General features: G+C 44.7%; 2 protein-coding genes across 3 annotated transcripts; both read right to left on the reverse strand.

The window, feature by feature from the left end:
- Window positions 1-1,541: 1,541 nt before the first annotated feature.
- Window positions 1,542-6,789, reverse strand: LOC110489657 (transgelin-3-like). The gene is made up of 5 exons (XM_036943851.2): window positions 6,335-6,789; window positions 5,355-5,656; window positions 4,932-5,106; window positions 3,775-3,877; window positions 1,542-3,695 (listed from the first exon to the last, which is right to left on the reverse strand). The coding sequence occupies exons 1-5, from the start codon at window positions 6,426-6,428 to the stop codon at window positions 3,554-3,556; spliced, it is 816 nt and encodes a 271-aa protein (XP_036799746.2). The 5' UTR covers window positions 6,429-6,789; the 3' UTR covers window positions 1,542-3,553.
- A 2,940-nt stretch (window positions 6,790-9,729) lies between these two features.
- On the reverse strand, window positions 9,730-20,282 carry LOC110489656 (palmitoyl-protein thioesterase ABHD10, mitochondrial). Of its 2 annotated transcripts, XM_021562409.3 has the most exons (5): window positions 20,141-20,282; window positions 15,756-15,939; window positions 14,492-14,603; window positions 13,315-13,452; window positions 9,730-13,165 (listed from the first exon to the last, which is right to left on the reverse strand). In XM_021562409.3, exons 1-5 carry the CDS (start codon window positions 20,232-20,234, stop codon window positions 12,824-12,826), a joined length of 870 nt encoding a protein of 289 aa, XP_021418084.1. In that variant the 5' UTR covers window positions 20,235-20,282; the 3' UTR covers window positions 9,730-12,823. The 2 variants fall into 2 exon arrangements, with proteins under 2 accessions (XP_021418084.1, XP_090055505.1); XM_090199379.1 differs by lacking the exon at window positions 15,756-15,939 and having other exon boundaries at window positions 20,141-20,264.
- Between the last annotated feature and the right edge of the window lie 556 nt (window positions 20,283-20,838).

Below are 20,838 nucleotides of genomic sequence, written 5' to 3' on the forward strand. Positions count from 1 at the left end.
ACATGGTCTTGCTGTTATATTTGGTAGTAGTTTAAAATACTACTGGCTTGTTTTGTAGAGGGACGACTCCAATCTTGGGTTCTCTGTATCGACTGAATTACTAAGACTTCATCCACTGAAGGGAATGGCTAGCAGGACTATATGGATGGAGAGAGCAGGACCGTATGGATGGAGAGAGCAGGACCATATGGATGGAGAGAGCAGGACCGTATGGATGGAGAGAGCAGGACTATATGGATGGAGAGAGCAGGACCGTATGGATGGAGAGAGCAGGACCGTGTGGATGGAGAGAGCAGGACCGTATGGATGGAGAGAGCAGGACCGTATGGATGGAGAGAGCATGACTATATGGATGGAGAGAGCAGGACCGTATGGATGGAGAGAGCAGGACCATATGGATGGAGAGAGCAGGACCGTATGGATGGAGAGAGCAGGACCGTATGGATGGAGAGAGCAGGACCGTATGGATGGAGAGAGCAGGACCGTATGGATGGAGAGAGCAGGACCGTATGGATGGAGAGAGCAGGACCGTATGGATGGAGAGAGCAGGACTGTATGGATGGAGAGAGCAGGACCGTATGGATGGAGAGAGCAGGACCGTATGGATGGAGAGAGCAGGACTGTATGGATGGAGAGAGCAGGACCGTATGGATGGAGAGAGCAGGACCGTATGGATGGAGAGAGCAGGACTATATGGATGGAGAGAGCAGGACTATATGGATGGAGAGAGCAGGACTGTATGGATGGAGAGAGCAGGACCGTATGGATGGAGAGAGCAGGACCGTATGGATGGAGAGAGCAGGACCGTATGGATGGAGAGAGCAGGACCGTATGGATGGAGAGAGCAGGACCATATGGATGGAGAGAGCAGGACCGTATGGATGGAGAGAGCAGGACCGTATGGATGGAGAGAGCAGGACTATATGGATGGAGAGAGCAGGACCGTATGGATGGAGAGAGCAGGACTATATGGATGGAGAGAGCAGGACTATATGGATGGAGAGAGCAGGACCGTATGGATGGAGAGAGCAGGACCGTATGGATGGAGAGAGCAGGACTATATGGATGGAGAGAGCAGGACTGTATGGATGGAGAGAGCAGGACCGTATGGATGGAGAGAGCAGGACCGTATGGATGGAGAGAGCAGGACCGTATGGATGGAGAGAGCAGGACCGTATGGATGGAGAGAGCAGGACCATATGGATGGAGAGAGCAGGACCGTATGGATGGAGAGAGCAGGACTATATGGATGGAGAGAGCAGGACCATATGGATGGAGAGAGCAGGACCATATGGATGGAGAGAGCAGGACCATATGGATGGAGAGAGCAGGACCGTATGGATGGAGAGAGCAGGACCGTATGGATGGAGAGAGCAGGACCGTATGGATGGAGAGAGCAGGACCGTATGGATGGAGAGAGCAGGACCGTATGGATGGAGAGAGCAGGACCGTATGGATGGAGAGAGCAGGACCGTATGGATGGAGAGAGCAGGACCGTATGGATGGAGAGAGCAGGACCGTATGGATGGAGAGAGCAGGACCGTATGGATGGAGAGAGCAGGACCGTATGGATGGAGAGAGCAGGACCGTATGGATGGAGAGAGCAGGACCGTATGGATGGAGAGAGCAGGACCGTATGGATGGAGAGAGCAGGACCGTATGGATGGAGAGAGCAGGACCATATGGATGGAGAGAGCAGGACCGTATGGATGGAGAGAGCAGGACCGTATGGATGGAGAGAGCAGGACCATATGGATGGAGAGAGCAGGACCGTATGGATGGAGAGAGCAGGACTATATGGATGGAGAGAGCAGGACCATATGGATGGAGAGAGCAGGACCATATGGATGGAGAGAGCAGGACCATATGGATGGAGAGAGCAGGACCGTATGGATGGAGAGAGCAGGACCGTATGGATGGAGAGAGCAGGACCATATGGATGGAGAGAGCAGGACCGTATGGATGGAGAGAGCAGGACCGTATGGATGGAGAGAGCAGGACCGTATGGATGGAGAGAGCAGGACCGTATGGATGGAGAGAGCAGGACCGTATGGATGGAGAGAGCAGGACCGTATGGATGGAGAGAGCAGGACCGTATGGATGGAGAGAGCAGGACCGTATGGATGGAGAGAGCAGGACCGTATGGATGGAGAGAGCAGGACCGTATGGATGGAGAGAGCAGGACCGTATGGATGGAGAGAGCAGGACCATATGGATGGAGAGAGCAGGACCATATGGATGGAGAGAGCAGGACCGTATGGATGGAGAGAGCAGGACCGTATGGATGGAGAGAGCAGGACCATATGGATGGAGAGAGCAGGACCATATGGATGGAGAGAGCAGGACCATATGGATGGAGAGAGCAGGACCGTATGGATGGAGAGAGCAGGACCGTATGGATGGAGAGAGCAGGACTATATGGATGGAGAGAGCAGGACCGTATGGATGGAGAGAGCAGGACCGTATGGATGGAGAGAGCAGGACTATATGGATGGAGAGAGCAGGACCGTATGGATGGAGAGAGCAGGACCATATGGATGGAGAGAGCAGGACCATATGGATGGAGAGAGCAGGACCGTATGGATGGAGAGAGCAGGACCGTATGGATGGAGAGAGCAGGACCGTATGGATGGAGAGAGCAGGACCGTATGGATGGAGAGAGCAGGACCATATGGATGGAGAGAGCAGGACCATATGGATGGAGAGAGCAGGACCGTATGGATGGAGAGAGCAGGACCGTATGGATGGAGAGAGCAGGACCATATGGATGGAGAGAGCAGGACCATATGGATGGAGAGAGCAGGACCATATGGATGGAGAGAGCAGGACCGTATGGATGGAGAGAGCAGGACCGTATGGATGGAGAGAGCAGGACCATATGGATGGAGAGAGCAGGACCATATGGATGGAGAGAGCAGGACTATATGGATGGAGAGAGCAGGACCTTATGGATGGAGAGAGCAGGACCGTATGGATGGAGAGAGCAGGACCGTATGGATGGAGAGAGCAGGACCATATGGATGGAGAGAGCAGGACCGTATGGATGGAGAGAGCAGGACTGTATGGATGGAGAGAGCAGGACCGTATGGATGGAGAGAGCAGGACCGTATGGATGGAGAGAGCAGGACCATATGGATGGAGAGAGCAGGACCGTATGGATGGAGAGAGCAGGACTGTATGGATGGAGAGAGCAGGACCGTATGGATGGAGAGAGCAGGACCGTATGGATGGAGAGAGCAGGACTATATGGATGGAGACAGCAGGACCAAGGAGGACTGGAGAGTGGGTGTGGGGTAAGCAGAAACTACTGAGGTCTGTAGGAATCATGGTGTGGTTGTGGTATATGGAGCACCCTGTTCGGGTGTTGGGGACAAACAATGAAATGTGTGTATGTATGTATGTATGAATGTTGCTGGGGAAGGGGAAAAAGGGGTTGGGTCATTTCATGAGGTTCCGGGAATGTGGTGGAGCTCTCTTCTGGAGGTCCAGTAACTGGAGTACACCGCCAGGCTAAGGAGTGGCTGGCAGCTGGCTGGGCAGCTGGCTTGTGTCTCTACATGATCTGGCGGTGCGATCCGTAGCCCGTCATGCCGGATTGCGAGGCCCCACGGTTGCTGCCCATCTGTAGACCAATCAGACTCTGGCCCTGACGAAGCTGGTCCTCAGAGAACTCCCGCCGGTAACCCTGAGCTTTCCTACACAGACCAGGACAAACAGGGGAGTTGAGATGTAGAACAACACTCACACAACAAGGGGGTCATGGCCAGTCCTTACTTGTGGAACCAGTCTCGGTCGCCACGGTAATGTCCATCGTCCTTGGTGAGGGCAACACTTCCTAGGGCCATCAAGGTTCTCTGCACCGCAGCCATGTCCTGCCCTGTAACCATAACAGAACAGAACCTCACAAGCACTGGACCCCATCCAGACAGCAAAGAACAGGCGGGGCATCAAATAGGCAAATAGGTTCCAAATTCCCCCGGTGGCTAGCTAGGTAAAATTGTCCCTTTCCTAAATTAGCCATTGATGGAAATAGGGATTTGGACTTGTGGTTTTACTTCATTCTCCATACTGGTCCATGATTATAACGGTGATTCTGATCCATCCATCAATTCATACATTTTCCCCCTGGTCTGAGAGTTCAATATGTAGCTAGAGGTAGATGGCTAATGTTAACTAGATGGCTAATCTTTGCCCATGAAAGGAAGTTAGGCTAGCAAACTAGCATTTTAGTCATGTAGCCTAGGACAACAAAAACTAAAAGCATGTACTGTATGACAGAGTCATAGATCGTTTCATCAACACGAAAGAGAGGAGGATGGCATTTGGTGTTTCTCTACAAGTAAGGTGAGTCAACATGTTTTTTTCTACTTACACACACACACACACACACAGAGAAATTAGTACCATGTAAAGCCAAATTATATTTAGCTTATGTTGATTGGACTAAATTGTTTTTGGTATCCTTTAGTTGTCACTGAATTAGACTAAGCATAGGTGATTTGTTTGTCACATTCAATATGCTTTGTGGTCTTCACCAGACAGAGGTTGCTCTCTGGTTTTGTGATGAAACAAAAGTCTGGTTGAGTTTATTCTGCCACTGTGATTTCTCATTGTCTCGGCCTTTAGGCCTACAGTATATATCACAGTGTCAAGGCATATGAACTAACAGGTTACAGTCAAACAAAGCAATTATCACAACATATAGGCTATAATATGCCTTTGTTTTTTGACTTGGCTTCCCCAGTGATTTTACCCACGTACCCATGCTGGACTATAAAGACTTGTAAATTCAATGTGAGTATTGATGGTCATGTGCAGACAGACAGAGCTCAGCAGAGGCACAAGTGTGAGACTCTGCGTCATTGGAGAAGCATATCAACGTCGCCCGGATTTATGGAGACTTTATATGTGCCCATGAACGTGCAGCCCACCTTCCCACAGGTCCACGGTCTGGAAGATGTCTGTGGTGAGTACTCCGTAGGCCTCGGCAGCCTGCAGGAACTGGGAGATCTTCTCCATCTGCTTAAAGGCCATCTGGGTCTCCAGAATCTTCTTGATGGGCTCATTACCACGCGGGTACAGGCTATTGATGAGCCTACAGAGAATCTACAGGGAGGAGGAGAGAACAGGGGAGTCAGGGGAATATAGATACATGGATAAAGAAGAGAAGAAGTAGAGGGAGAAAGGAAGAGATTGATCAATGAAAAGAGGGAGAGAGAAACAAAGATAAAGGCAGAGGGGAGCATACATTGGTGTCATTGTTAGCTTATATAAGCGGTCAATTATATATCACTGACCTCTGTCCAGTCAATCAGTGAATCTCATTGAGCTTGTTCATTCTCATGCATACTCACTGTTCCATCCATCAGCCAGGTCTGGAAGTTCTGTCTGCTTGGCTGTGGTCTCTCCAGGTTCCCCCCACACTGAGCTACGATCCAGTCCACCAGCCGGGCCTCCAGGTCCAGATCATACTTCAGCTCTATCTTCTCCTGCACCTCCTTGCTCAGGCCGTAGCTGGGTCCCCTGTTAGCCATGGCTCCTCCTGTCCTGCTCACCCAAACAGACAGGCAGGCCAGACAGACACCCACTGACCAGTCGTTTGCAGCTCCACTGACCAACACCCTGCAGCAGTCACAGCACTGGCAGCCTGCACCTGCTATACAAAGGCAATACATCATGTAGAAAATGGAACATTGTCAAGCACTGTTAAAGCAATGCTGCTGTATTAACATCCAATTCCTGACATCAGAACAATAACTATTGCAAAGTAGTCACATTCTTCATGGTGCATTATAAGGGACAACATTTATTTTTCTTTTGATAATTAGCTACATCACCTGTTGTTTACTTTTCTTTCCTCTGCTTTCTCCCTAATTGCCCTTGTGTCCCTTACAGCACAGACACTAAGCACATCCCCCCAGAGACCCAGATCGCTAGCTTAAATGGGTGTGGTCCTTGGCACCCGTCCCACGCACATTCTCATGAGGTAGCCTATGGTAGTCTAGACTGTGAGCGTGCTGAGCATAACATCGAAAAGCAATCGCATTGCATTGATTGTGTAGCCTACCATGAATGCAAAAAAAAATCGTAACTTTTTTCACCTCCCAAAAAAACGTATAAATTAGGAAGTCGGATTATGAATTTCAATCATGCACTATGTAGGAAAAGTATAAGATTAGTAAAAAAAAAAAAAAAACTAACGCAAGTTTTCCGAATATCTCCTAGATAATTTAATAAACTAGCAATTCCGTTTAATTATTAATGCACACAACAACAAAAATCATGCGCTGCTTAAATAATAATTTAGACGAATAAAAACTCCGGGCACACTTACTAGAAAAAAGAGGAGAGAACGTTCGTCTGGTAGCTGCTGTGTGGTTAATTCCGCTGAGCTGGTCAGCGCAGAGGATGCTGAACCCGCGGCGCATGCGTGGGTGAGGCTCTGGACTCAGTGTCCGGGAGTGGCACGCCACAGGTTTTATATGTGCGGCGCCAAGAGGAGGATCCCTCTAGATCTCTGATACAGAATGCGACAGGCCAGCGAGAAGAAGAGGAGATGGCAAAGCAAGGCAAGGCGAGCCTACGATCAGCTTTAAGGCTATGTGGGCTGACCATCATTATCATAAAGTCCAGGGGTGATATTAGCATGATAATCTTGGTGGGGCAAAGTCACCCAATTTGTTTTAGATTCATGCCAGCAAAGCCATCAAACACCATGCCAGCAAAGCTAACACAACACGAAACAATTCATTAATTGCACGATAACGGTGCCCACACACTGTTAGGGCCAACAGCAGTCCCAACACCTTAACACTGCTACACCTGGCTTGTTTGCCAGCAAAGCACTTAATTCAGCCTCATTTACTGCCTTTAAAAAACATAGCTGATATGGCTGACTTGCTTAAATAAAATGTGATTTCTATTGAAAATTGAGATGTACAAACTATGGCATAAAAGGATGACGAGTGGATAAGAGGCAATCCTAATTTCGTTTAAGATATTAATGAGCGAACTAGGATGGACACAGTTAATATACAGTTGAAGTCGGAAGTTTACATACACTTAGGTTGGAGTCATTAAAACTAGTTTTTCAACCACTCCACAAATTTCTTGTTAACAAACTATAGTTTTGGTAAGTCGGGTAGGACATCTACTTTGTGCATGACACAGGTAATTTGTCCAACAATTGTTTACAGATTATTTCACTTACAATTCACTAAATTGACTGTGCCTTTAAACAGCTTGGAAAATTCCAGAAAATTATGCCATGGCTTTAGAAGCTTCTGATAGGCTAATTGACATAATGAGTCAATTGGAGGTGTACATGTGGAAGTATTTCAAGGCCATATCTTCAAACTCAGTGCCTCTTTACTTGACATCATGGGAAAATCAAAAGAAATCAGCCAAGACCTCAGAAAAAAATTGGACACATCCACAAGTCTGGTTCATCCTTGCGAGCAATTTCCAAACGCCTTCAGGTACCACGTTCATCTGACAAACAATAATACGCAAGTATAACCACCATGAGACCACGGAGCCGTCATACCGCTCAGGAAGGAGACGTGTTCTGTCTCCTAGAGGTGAACACACTTTTGTGCGAAAAGTCTAAATCAATCCCAGAACAACAGCAAAGTACCTTGTGAAGATGCTGGAGGAAACAGGTACAAAAGTATCTATATCCATAGTAAAACGAGTCCTATATCAACATAACCTGAAAGGCCGCTCAGCAAGGAAGAAGCCACTGCTCCAAAACTGCCATAAAAAAGCCAGATTACGGTTTGCAACTGCACATGGGGACAAAGATCATACTTTTTGGTGAAATGTCCTCTGGTCTAATGAAACAAAAATAAAACTGTTTGGCCATAATGACCATCGTTATGTTTGGAGGAAAAAGGTGGAGGCTTGCAAGTCGAAGAACACAATCCCAACCGTGAAGCACAGGGGTGGCAGCATCATGTTGTGGGGATGCTTTGCTGCAGGAGGGACTGGTGCACTTCACAAAATAGATGACATCATGAAGCAGGGAAATTACGTGGATATATTGAAGCAACATCTCAAGACATCAAGTTAAAGCTTGGTCGCAAATGGGTCTTCCAAATGGACAATGACCCCAAGCATACTTCCAAAGCTGTGGCAAAATGGCTTAAGGACAACAAAGTCAAGGTATTGGATTGGCCATCACAAAGCCCTGACCTCAATCCTATAGAAAATTTGTGGGCAGAACTGAAAAAGCATGTGCGAGCAAGGAGGCCTAAAATCCGGACTCAGTCACACCAGCTCTGTCAGGAGGAAAGGGCCAAAATTCCCCCAACTTATTGTGGAAAGCTTGTGGAATGCTACCCGAAACGTTTGACCCAGTTAATCAATTTAAAGGCAATGCTACCAAATACTAATTGAGTGTATGTAAACTTCCAACTTCAACTGTAACTATTTGTTCAGCACTTTCTAAATGTACACAGCCATAATTCAGAACATGGGCGTTCTTACAGTATTCTCCCTGTACACCAAGCCAGAACCCTGGATAAATAAAGGGGGCACATAAGCAGACAATGAAAGCTCTTACAATATTTGATAATGACATTTCTCTTAAACAGGCTATAGGATGTGTGTGCACGGCTAAGTCAGAACAGTAGGCAAAATGAGGGAGAATAGGGACCAAATTATTAGGTTGAGGCACATGGGCTACTAACAGCTTACCAAGCAACATACACTTAGTATTACTTAGCTACAGTATACATATTTTCCTGGCATATTACGTAATTTATGCAGCAGCATACAATACATTTTTGGACTCACCTTGTTGTGCTGTGCTCACATGAACAGGAAGGTGGTGGTCCTTCTTGGGCAAATTTTGTCATCAAACTTTGTCTTCAAAGTCTGGCATTATGGTGCTTTCAAGACAACTGGGAACTCGAGGAAAAAACAAGGTTGAATCATGTTAGTGATCTTCAGGTTGGAGCTCTAGAAAGAGGCCAGAGTTCCCGACTTGGAATTCTGAGTTGGATGACCGTTCAAAATGTATTTTCCCAGTCAGAGCTCGTTCCCCCCCGGAGTTCCCAGTTGTCTTGAACTCACTGAGGTCTGACTGGATTGACAGCATGTCCAATGTTGAATGTTTATCCTTTTAATCCTGGAAAAGAGACCCTTAAACCCAGACTTGGACCACACATCCACTCCACTGAATAGCAGGATAGTGATTGCTTAGCAATGCTTGCAGTTAGCCACTGATTCCTTCCAACTCCCTCATATGTTTATGTCCAGTGGCCAATGAGCACTGATGTGTTTTATCTATAATTTATCTTCATATGACAAGGATTGAAAAGGATTTGTAAGTAGATTGTCGACTTGATTCACGATGATGACTACTAGCTTGCTAAGATTTTGAAAGTATGATCTTGTCCAATCAAAGCTACTGTAGATATAACATGATTTGATGTCCTTTTATCTGTGGCCAATGACCTTGAGCATTCTTGGTTGGGCACTTCTAATGTAACTCTATGGCAGCACCCAAGGGGCTTGAATTTGAGCTCCTCCCATAGATTTTGCAGTGATGTAATGTCCCCATCAATAACAGAACACTTAGCCAATCACGGCGCAACTAGAGAACATTACCAGCCCCTACGCTCTGTATGTTCCGCTGGCTGCCCCACCACCCCAGAAAGCATGAGCTAGGCTGAAACACCTGCATTTTGGAGCTGCCTTACTCAAGAAAACAAAAAAGAGACCATGTTTGTATGCGGCTTTATTAACTTTTTTTACATTTTTTTTTTTTTTTACATTGTTTGCAAACTGATATGTGACAGGTAATAATGCTAAAATAACGTGCAAAACAGGCAACAAAAAAAGTTATTTTTTAGCTAAACAGGTGGGGCTCAAAACTGGTGGGGCTCCACCTGCCATGAATGACAGGTCGGCACTGATCATGCCCATGACAAAAGTGTTTACTACTCATTGTTGATATATTTGGCCGTACTACTCTCACACTGGATTGGAGCACAGACTCACAATTTATAGAACCAGATAAAAAACAAACATGTTTTCACCTACCTTAAATGTGTCTGCAGGTTTGGAAGGCACAGTACAACCCATTAGTGTCTGACTTGCAGCTTGTCTCTCAATTTTGATGAGAGCCATTGCGCTGCTTTAATTGGGTTAGTTATAGAGTTGGATGACAGATCTGGAGAGAGGGTCTGAGTGCGAGGAAGGCTACAGTACTGAAATGACATCATGCATCACAAGCTGGAAAAAGTATTCAGAAAGTGTTGAAATACGGGAAATAGAGGTGATTTTCCAGAATGTCCATTAAACTTTTAAATCCTAACATCATTGCAATACTGTACCATTTGACTGTCAAGCTAAAATAAACTCAGGAGTATCCTCATCATCACTGTATCTGAGTGTATGCACTTCTAGCCCTTGTCATTAGGGTACATGGTCTAGCACTACATATTAGTAAATTCCTCACCAGACCCCTTGACTTTTTCTACATTTTGTGACGTTACAGCCTTATTCTAAAATGGATTATTCTTTTTTTGCTCAATCTACAAACAATACCCCATAATGACAAAGCAAAAACAGGTTTTTAGAAATTTAGCTAAATTATATATAAAAAAAAAAATTCAAAAAAAAAAGGAAATATCACATTTACATAAGTATTCAGACCCTTTAATCAGTACTTTGTTGAAGCACCGTTGGCAGCGATTACAGCATCAAGTCTTCTTGGGTATGACACTACAAGCTTGTTACACCTGTATTTGGGGAGTTTTTCCCATTCTTCTCTGCAGATCCTCTCAATCTCTGTCAGGTTGGATGGAGAGAATTGCTGCACAGCTATTTTCAGGTCTCTCCAGAGATGTTCGATTGGATTCATCCGGTCTCTGGCCGGGCCACTCAAGGACATTCAGAGACTTGTCCCGAAGCCACTCCTGCGTTGTCTTGGCTGTGTGCATAGGGTCGTTGTCCTGTTGGAAGGTGAACCTTCGCCCCAGTCTGAGATCCTGAGTGCTCTGGAGCAGGTTTTCATCAAGGATCTCTGTACATTGCTCCATTCATCTTTGCCTCGATCCTGACTAGTCTCCCAGTCCCTGCCGCTGAAAAACATCCCCACAGCATGATGTTGCCACCACCATGCTTCACCGTAGGGATGGGGCCAGATTTCTTCCAGACATGACACTTGGCATTCAGGCCAAAGTTCAATCTTGGTTACATCAGAACAGAGAATCTTGTTTATGATGGTCTGAGAGTCTTTAGTGTACTTTTGGCAAACTCCAAGCGGGCTGTCATGTGCCTTTTACTGAGAAGTAGCTTCCGTCTGGCCACTCAACCAGTCTGGCCACCTGATTGGTAGAGTGCTGCAGAGATAGTTGTCCTTCTGGAAGTTTCTCCACAGAGAAACTCTAGAGCTCTGTCAGAGTGAACATCGGAATCTTGGTCACCTCCTTGACCAAGGCCCTTCTCATTTTTTGGTACCCTTCCCCAGATCTGTGACTTGACACAATCCTGTCTCGGAGCTCTACTGACAATTCCTTCGACCTCATGGCTTGGTTTTTGCGTTGACATGCTCCGTCAACTGTGGGACCTTTATATAGACAGGTGTATGCCTTTCCAAATAATGTCCAATCAATTGAGTTTACCACAGATAGACTCCAATCAATTTGTAGAAACATCTCAAGGATGATCAATGGAAACAAGATGCACCTGAGCTCAATTTCGAGTCTCATAGCAAAGGGTCTGAATACTCATGTAAAGGTGTTTGTTTCTTATTTTGAATACATTTGCAAAAATGTCTAAACTGTTTTTGCTTTGTCATTATGGGGTATTTTGTGTAGATTGCTGAGGGAAAAAAAAACATTTTGATCCATTTTAGAATAAGGCTGTAACGTAACAAAATGTGGAAAAAGTCAAGGGGTCTGAATACTTTCCAAAGGCAATGTACAGCACTGACATAACTCAGGCACTTTGTTTTACACCCCGATGCGTGCTCATGTTTAAGTGTCGTCATCCGAAGAGTGAAAGGTCAGAGCAGCAGTTAGAGGATCAGAGAGAGAGAGAGAGAGTTACTGCGTCTGCTGCAGCAGGACTGGCTTTCTGCCCCATTGAACACAGTCCAATAACCAACAACGTGTTAATCAACAGCCCAGTGGCTCAGACTGGCCCATGGGAATGTGGGTGGATGTACAAGAAAATAGAAAAGACATTCCTCAGGACTTTTCTTCAGCTATTTTGAGATAGTGTACAGTCTTTTTGGTATGGACACAGTGTGAGAATACAGCTTGGACCGATCACCACACGATGTCACAGTGCTTCTGCGTAGGAGGCAGTTTGATGGAGCTTGTTGTCTGTGTGTATTCCATCTGTGCCTCATATAATATCTGCATGAACAATTAGACGAGACCTGCGCTCCACTCTGCTGTGCAGAGGCTTTGTTGACCCAACGGGTATGAGACGTGGTAAAAAAGGCACAGTAGAACTATTGGGGTCTGGCAAAAGGACCAGGATCTGTCAAACAAACAGTGGCAGCATTAGCAGTGGCAGTATTGCCCGTAAAAAGGTTTACCTAAAAAAGACTGCACAGAGTAAACTGGTAAAAGACACACTCCCTCCAAGGCAGGCATTAGGGACCTGGCTGAGGTTTCTGACAGACGACATCCTCGTTCCATCACAGTTTGTACTTTCAATAATCCTCATCTTTCTCTCTTGCTTTGTAACAGCATACTGAGGACAAACTGGGCAGGATGGAAGGAAGGAAGGGTAAGGGGAGAGTGGGATCATATATGGTTGCTCCTGCCTCTCCAATGGGGTGCATTCCTAACACTCCCCCAACTCAAACGAGGGTGGTCAGCTTGTCTATGAGGTCGTCGATGGTGTAGACCATGAGCCTGATGTCATCCTTCTCGGCCATGCGGTGCTGACCGTGGCGGCGGAGGATGACGTCCACGTCGGGGCTGAGGACGCGCTCGGCCACTTGCATGGAGATGTGCCAGGGCACATCGTCGTCCTTCAGGCCGTGGATGAGCCTCACGGGGCAGGTGATGGGGATGGGGCTCTGGAGGACACAATGGTTCTCCGCCTCCTTCAGGAAGCCAATAGTGAACGTGTAGGTGCCCTCCTCGCTGTACTTGGTGGGCACAGTCATTACGCCCTTCTCTTCAATCTCCTTACGCACCTGTGGTGAAATGGGATCCATTTAATTTTAAATCAAATAATAAATTGACATTCACATAGAGCATTTTATTTCAATTCACCGCTCCCTGAATAGAAATGGAATTAGCACCTGGTCATAACCACACATTATTTTATGATGTCCTCGCTCACCTCTAAAGACATTGACTTGAAGGCTGTGACAATGTGGTCTGCTGCCGTGGATATGCCCACCAGAGCTGCAGTCTTCTCCGGCCTGGCGATAGCTGCCAACAGCATGAGCCAGCCACCCATACTGGACCCCACCATGATCTAAACAGAGAGACCATGGGGAAAGACGTGATTACGTTAAAGATGCCTTGATCTAGGATAGGGAGCAATGGTCCATAGAAATACCAACAGTTTGATATGGATTGCTTCGCTTGTCTCCTCATCTCCTTTCTTCCATTTGAACCGACTCTTCTGCAGAGAAGAACCATGGTCATCTAGCTATCGCTACAACGGACAGAAGTAGTTTCTAAAAACAGATGTGATTCTAACCAGGGGAAATTATTTCCCGATCGTTCAGTTCCGAGCACAACCCGTCTGTATTTCGTTCAGTTTGAGTGTTCCAACCAGCATAGTAAAGAACTGGTTTGATCCAGAAAAAAAAGGTTCATATAGTTCCTTTTCGTACATTTCCCCCCCCCCATGAACTCAACATACTGTAGCTTTTACATTTATGTCATTAATTTACTCCACCAATTAGTGTGGATGGAGAAGCTTGCTATGGAACAGTAAGCTAGTTGTTTACATGACATGAAGTGAATTGTAATGTGTTTAGGCTATTACTAGTATTATAACGTCCCTAAATTACAGAATTACATACCAGATATTAAGAATGTTCCGGGAACAATTTAAAAAAATATATTAACCAGTTCTCAAAATGTGAACGGTAATGTTCCGGGAACACTAAAAGATCACTTTCGTTCCCGATTCAGTTTTTCCATCCCTGGAAAAAGGCTGTTATTTTTTCTGTTCCCTGAATCAGTTCCAAATCATCATCATCACAAGGACATTGGGAGTAATATGACTCTGGCCCTGTTAATGGGCTCATTCACTAGCTGTGTGTCTGAAGAATGTCAAGAAGAGCCCTGAAGCCTGCTACTCAGGTAATGATTGAACGGTGTGTGACGTGAACGTTACATGGTGTTGTGAGATGATATTTCATTTGTGTGACAGCGCCCACTTGTGAAAACATGTGACACTAACACCACCACCATTTGAAGTCAACCAAATACACACAGAAATACGAGAGTTATCTAAAGGCTAGTTTAGATATGATTATAGAGCCAGTGGAGAGTTCTTTCACCTGTGGACCCTCTGTTAGTTCATCCAACACGAAGAGGACATCTTTCTTCCAGGTGCCGATGGTCCCTTCAGTGAACACCCCCTCCGATAACCCATGGCCTGTGTAGTCAAACCTGGGGAACCACAAACACAACATGAGCCTGGGGGACCAGTCAGACATACAATAAAACATGGGGGAAAAATCTGGCTACTAAGCTAGCATAAAAACTCTGAGAGCATAGTGTATTTGGGTAACAGTTAGAGGGTGGTCTATTTGCGTAACATACAGGCTATCAATCAATCAAATGTATTTATAAAACCTTTTTACATCAGCAAATGTCAAAGTTCTATACAGAAACCCAGCCTAAATCCCCAAACAGCACGCAATGCAGATGTAGAAGCATGGAAAAACTCCCTAGAAAGGCAGGAACCTAGGAAGAAACATATAGAGGAACCAGGCTCTGAGAGGTGGCCAGTTCTCTTCTGGCTGTGCCGGGTGGATAAGAGGACATGGCCGTTTAGGGCCAGATTGTTCTTCAAGATGTTCAAATGATCATAGATGACCAGCAGAGTGAAATAATAATCACAGTGGTTGTAGAGCGTGCAACAGGTCAGTACCTCAGGAGTAAATGGGTTAAAAAGTTAGGGAGTCTATTCAGGCAATGAACATCAAGATAGAGGTTTGGCTAAGGCACGCCTACCTCAGATCTTCAGATTCAGGGGGTATATTTGGGTAATGTGCCACGGTCTAAATGACGGTATAAACATGGTATTTCTATAACATGGTTTATTAGGCCATACAATTTTTATTCAAATGTTTACTCAATTTCCTTTTCTGAAAAGTGAGGTGAGCAAGAGCGAATGAAATTTAAATCAAGTAGACCCTCTTGTTAAAATACTATAGCAACCTTTGTTCAACACCTATAACCTAATCAAAAGATTTTAGCAACTTGGGAAGGCTAAAAGAGCCAAAGTTCAGCTATAATTTGAAAGTTAGTTGTGTACCAGTATGTCTTTACAGGAAGCTTGAGGAAATTAGTTATGCCATTCTATATATTTGTATTTATATTTGTGGGAAACATTTAATTACATTTGAGTAATTTAGCAGACACTCTTATCTAGAGTGATTAGGGTTAAGTGCCTTGCTCTGGGGCACAGACATACTTTTCACCTAGTTGGCTCGGGATACGAACCAGCGGCCTTTCAGTTCCTGACCTAACGCTCTTAACCACTAGGTTACATGCCGCTGTGTATTGTGTTACACAGCGGCAGGTAGAGTACAGTACCTAAGGTATGAGTGTCCAAGAGACCTGCAGAACTCCTCCAGGGCCTCAGCTTTCTGGCCATTCATGTTGGATCCATACCCAGGCAGGAAGACCACGCCTGGACTCTTCCCCTTTACCCTGCAGTAGGCCAGCTTAGGGAGCTCTGGCCTTGTTGCATACTGTACAGAGGACTTCTGTCTCACCCCTGTATGACAAACACACACAATATGTGCCAATTGACTATGACAGAATTCTAATAAGTGATTTAATGCAATAGTTGAGAATGGAGTGCATCTTTAAGAATGGCGTGTAAAATATAGGTTGTATTTGGGTGATTTGTGCAACCCCCTTGAAAGATCAAATCAGGGTGAAGTCAAAGCAAGTGAAGTCAAGGCAAGGAATGTAACATTTAGAAAATTGAATTGGGCCAGTGCTGTGGGACAAGACCTTGTTCACATCACCAGAGTGAAAGCTACCGAACAGACCCTGATACAGCAGACTATGACGCGATGCATTTCAGGTGAAAAGGTGTTACTTATCACAATGTAAAAACAATTAAAACAGAATAACATTACAAGCCTAGAAAATGATAAAGCAAAAGGTTATACTTAATTTAACAGCATTTGCATTGATGTGTAAAAACGAGGCTACCCTAGCTGCTTTTAGCAACGCTAGAACTGGCATAACGCAGTTTCTCTGGACCCCTGCAAGGTCGCAGTTCGCCCCCCTGAAAAAATAAAACAATCGAATGAGTCAGCCAGACAGCCATTCGCCAAGTATAGATTGCAGATCGCTGTCCATTGTGTTGAAACTGCGACATGTCTATGCGGCTGCCTATCGAATTGATGATAGACTGCATGCCCTGGCACCACAGAAAGCCTATAGCTTTGCCTTAGCTAATGGATACATGTTAGAACTATTTGGTTGTCATTTCCCCATGATAAGCAGGGCGTCCACTTAGGATGCTGGCTGAGGGATTGTAAAATAAATGTTCGATACAACAGCATACTAATCTGCAACCAATTGATTTGTTTAGAATATACAGCAGTCCTGTATAGCCAACCTGCATGATATGAGCCATCCTCGCGGTCTCTCCCAGCATGGATAGACATTTGTTGTGCGTAAAACCAGTCTATTAATGCCAATCTCTTTTTTGCTCTATGTAGAGGCCTATAGTAACAACAATATGCGACTGTGTCGCCTTGCATTTTTGTGTTCAAATGTTCTCACCACGACCTGTAGGTCCAGGTTGGGGGCCCGACTGTTTTCAATACTGAGTATTGACAATCCAGACAGTCTTTTCTGACACATTGTGCATTATATGTCCATTGCGCTGCACACAATTTAAACTTAGTCTTGAATGATGCATGCCAAGATATACCAGAGATAAGGGACTGTTGATATTGCAACCACACAATTGAAACGGCAGTTCACCAGTATGAACAAAATCGCAAACCGATTTTTTTTTTTGGAGCCCTCGGGAACTGCTGTCATTTAAAGATGATAATCTGTTTGCATCTGCCAATTTATTGACTGTCCAGTATCCACATGACCTGTCCCCAGAGCTTCCTATACAGTTAATCTCTTTCCGTAACGTGTTGAGGCTGGCAATTAAGGAGGATATGAGGCTCAATTAATGATGTTGCAGATCTGCTGTATTTGAAGCACCACTCCCTTCTGCCCAGTTTCCCTGATGTACTATGGAGCATACATTTAACAGACTTTCTATAAACGTGGGTCTGTAGACACACTTTTCTCTCTGCTTGGCGTTTGGCCCCCCAAAAAAAGCAGGAACTTGGAGGACTTTTATTTTGACATGAGGTAAGCAGAGATGAACTGACCTAGCTGAGAAACTGCATGGGACTACAACAGACCCACGTTTGGAAATTCTGTTTAATTATACTTTCCATTAGATGCTTTTTTCTCTAATTCCCCCCTGCATAAGGACCAAGCCTACAGACAATCAAAAGAGTATGTTGAAATAAAATATTATTTAATTTCTGGCTTCCAGCAGACTATTTTAAATTGTTTTTGTAAGCCAATTCCCAGCAACGCAAGTGTGTAAATACCATAGAGCTGGAGGACTCATCTTTGTATCTGTGCCATTATAGTGTCTCTGAAAGCATGGGCAGCACCATTGAGGCAATCTCCATTTTGAAGGAGTCAATTTTCTTCATGATTGGCTGATCCGTCCAGGTTGGACATGACTCCAACAGGGTCACAATGAAGTTGGAAGTCCCACTCAGTTTGACTTCAATCAAAACGGTGAAAGCTCTCAATGGCTCTGCCCATGCTAATGCAGCCTTTTGGCTACTTGAGGCCTCTATCATTCTCTATGGCAAAAAGAAGCTACTCCTGCACTTTACACTGGGGCACTGTGCTAACCACAGACATTAAATCCAGTAAATGGTGATAGCGCTGATGTACGTCATCCCCGTATTCCGATGGAAAACTCCCGATGGCGCATGAAGCTGGAAGTATTTGAATTTGAAGCACACCATATCAGAGATTACTTTTGAGGAGATGTAAAACTCCCTTGGAATCATATTAACGCCCATTGTGTACATTGCCCATGCGTCATCAATGGGCCGTGTGGTCCATTCTGGGCGATTCTGGGGCAAGGACTCGACTCATACCCTGACTTTGAGAAGGGATTACGTGACGATTCGCTTACCAACCGTGTGACACAGTATGACAACGTGAACGTGATTGGTCGACAGTCTGAAGGGTAAGGTGTTACATGTCCCTCCATTCATTGCCCAATGGGATTCTGGTGTTCTCCTTTCTCGAATATATCTGGCCATATTGCTGAATGGACCCAAACATTTTTTGTTAAGGATCATGGCGAAAGTGGTCGTAACTAGCAAAGGATCATGGTCGATGTAGCTGTTTTCATCACGGTCACCTAATAATCCCCAGTTTACAATTGGCTCATTCATCCCCCTCCTCTCCCCTGTAACTATTCCCCAGGTCATTGCTGCAAATGAGAATGTGTTCTCAGTCAACTTACCTGGTAAAATAAAGGATAAATAAATATTACCCTTCCCCAGAGCTGTGCCTTGAAACAATCCTGTCTCGGAGCTCTACGGACAATTCCTTTAAACTCATGGCCTGGTTTTTGCACTGTCAACTGTGCAACCTTTATATAGACAGATGTATGCCTTTTCAAATCATGTCCAATCAATTGAATTTACCACAGGTGGACCCCAATCAAGCTGTAGAAACATCTCAAGGATGATCAATGGAAACAGGATGTATCTGAGGTCAATTTTGAGTCTCATAGCAAAGGGTCTGAATACTTATGTAAATAAGGTATGTTGTTTTATTTGTAATAAATTTGCAAAGAATTTCCAAAAACATGGTTTTGCTTTGTCTTTATGGGGTATAAAAACGATGTATTCAACTTTAGAATAAGGTTGTAACGTAGCAAAATGTGGAAAAAGGGAAGGGGTCTGAATACTTTTCTAAAGCACTGTAACGCTTTTTACTTCCAAAAATCAGAATAGGGTTGTTTTACCTTTATTTAACTAGGCAAGTCAGTTAAGAACACATTCTTATTTTCAATGATAGCCTAGTGGGTTAAGTGATGATTCAGAAATGTAGATATGATGGTAATGAGGAAATAAAGTACATCAGCATGTGTGGTTTGTTTATTCTGCAGCAGAATATGTTATTGGTAATTTACACATTTCCTTAACATTACAAAATGGACTCATTAAGTGATCCTTATGTGAAACAAAATCACAACCTCTTGAATATGATTATAGTTCCAATTCAACTTTAACCCCCAGAGGGGGTATTACTTCCCTAAATGTACATGTCAACTCAGGGATTCGATCTTGCAACCTTCTGGTTAAAGTTCATGACATTTGATCACATGGTTGTTGTAAAGGTCATGCAGTCGACATGTAGTAGCAAGTCAGGACTATTTTTATACCCATATAATGCCACACATTGTTAATGGCTGTGACGGTTGGTCAACGTGTTGACTAAAGTGATACGCTCGAACGCGCCCATTCCTTACCTGGATTGATTGTGCGATATCCAAGAATATGCAAGTGCTGCGCAGTTTATATGTGTATGAGCAAACAAATACATTCAGGTGACGGGTTCTGCCGCTGGGTTGCCACAGCCACGAAGTCAAAATGTGGCTATATCGTAATCATCTATGAAAACAAAAAGTTGCTTAATTTAAGGATAGGGTTAGGCATAGCGTGGTTAGGATGAAGTTTTAAATCATTTCAAGAAGATAAATTGTAGAAATAGGCTGGGTTTATGACTTTGTGGCTGTGGTACCTAGTGCCGACCCTGCCTCTGCCACACACCCTCCTCTATTTGTTTTTATAAACGAAGCCTGTAAGTTTTCCCGTGAAACGGTACACATCGAACCGTAGTACCATACTCACCCCCCAAAGCCTTTGGCGAGAGAGTAGCGACTGCTCCATCCTTCAAAATGTGAGGCAGTCCTTTGCGACAGAACTTCAGAGCGACGGCTGCCATATCTCAGACTTCACCACACACTACGGAAATATCGCGAGAAGACCAACTTTGCCAGATCTTCTTCTTTGGTGGGGGTTTTGTCGGCGGTTGGCATCCAACTTTATGGTGCATTACCGCCACTTCAATGTTGACAGATGCATACAATAGAGGTCCCCAATACAGTAGTGTGTCTGTGGTCCACAAATGGAATGTACTTAAAAATATATATATTGTATCATGCACCCTGGGTTAATTTTCCTGTTTTAAGGACATAACTCCCAAACTCTCTGTATGTGGCAAACCTTGAGAAAGGCTATTGCACCTACCCATCTATCCACAATAGTCTACAATTTATAAATCAGGAAAATTCAATTTACATTCAAGGAATTTGGCGGCAGGGTTGGACTAGTAACTGAAAGGTTGCAAGTTCAAATCCCCGAGCTGACAAGGTACAAATCTGTCGTCCTGCCCCTGAGCAGGCAGTTAACCTGTTCCTAGGCCATCATTGAAAATAAAAAGTTGTTCTTAACTGACTTGCCTAGTTAAATAAAGATACTAAATAAAAAGGATGCCATTCAAGTCCATGAGAGGAGACCTGTATGTGCTGGTAGGCAAATTATTAAAT

This window comes from Oncorhynchus mykiss, chromosome 15 (genome assembly GCF_057628025.1).
Source record: "Oncorhynchus mykiss isolate SJ-2025 chromosome 15, ASM5762802v1, whole genome shotgun sequence".
NCBI lineage: Eukaryota > Metazoa > Chordata > Actinopteri > Salmoniformes > Salmonidae > Oncorhynchus > Oncorhynchus mykiss.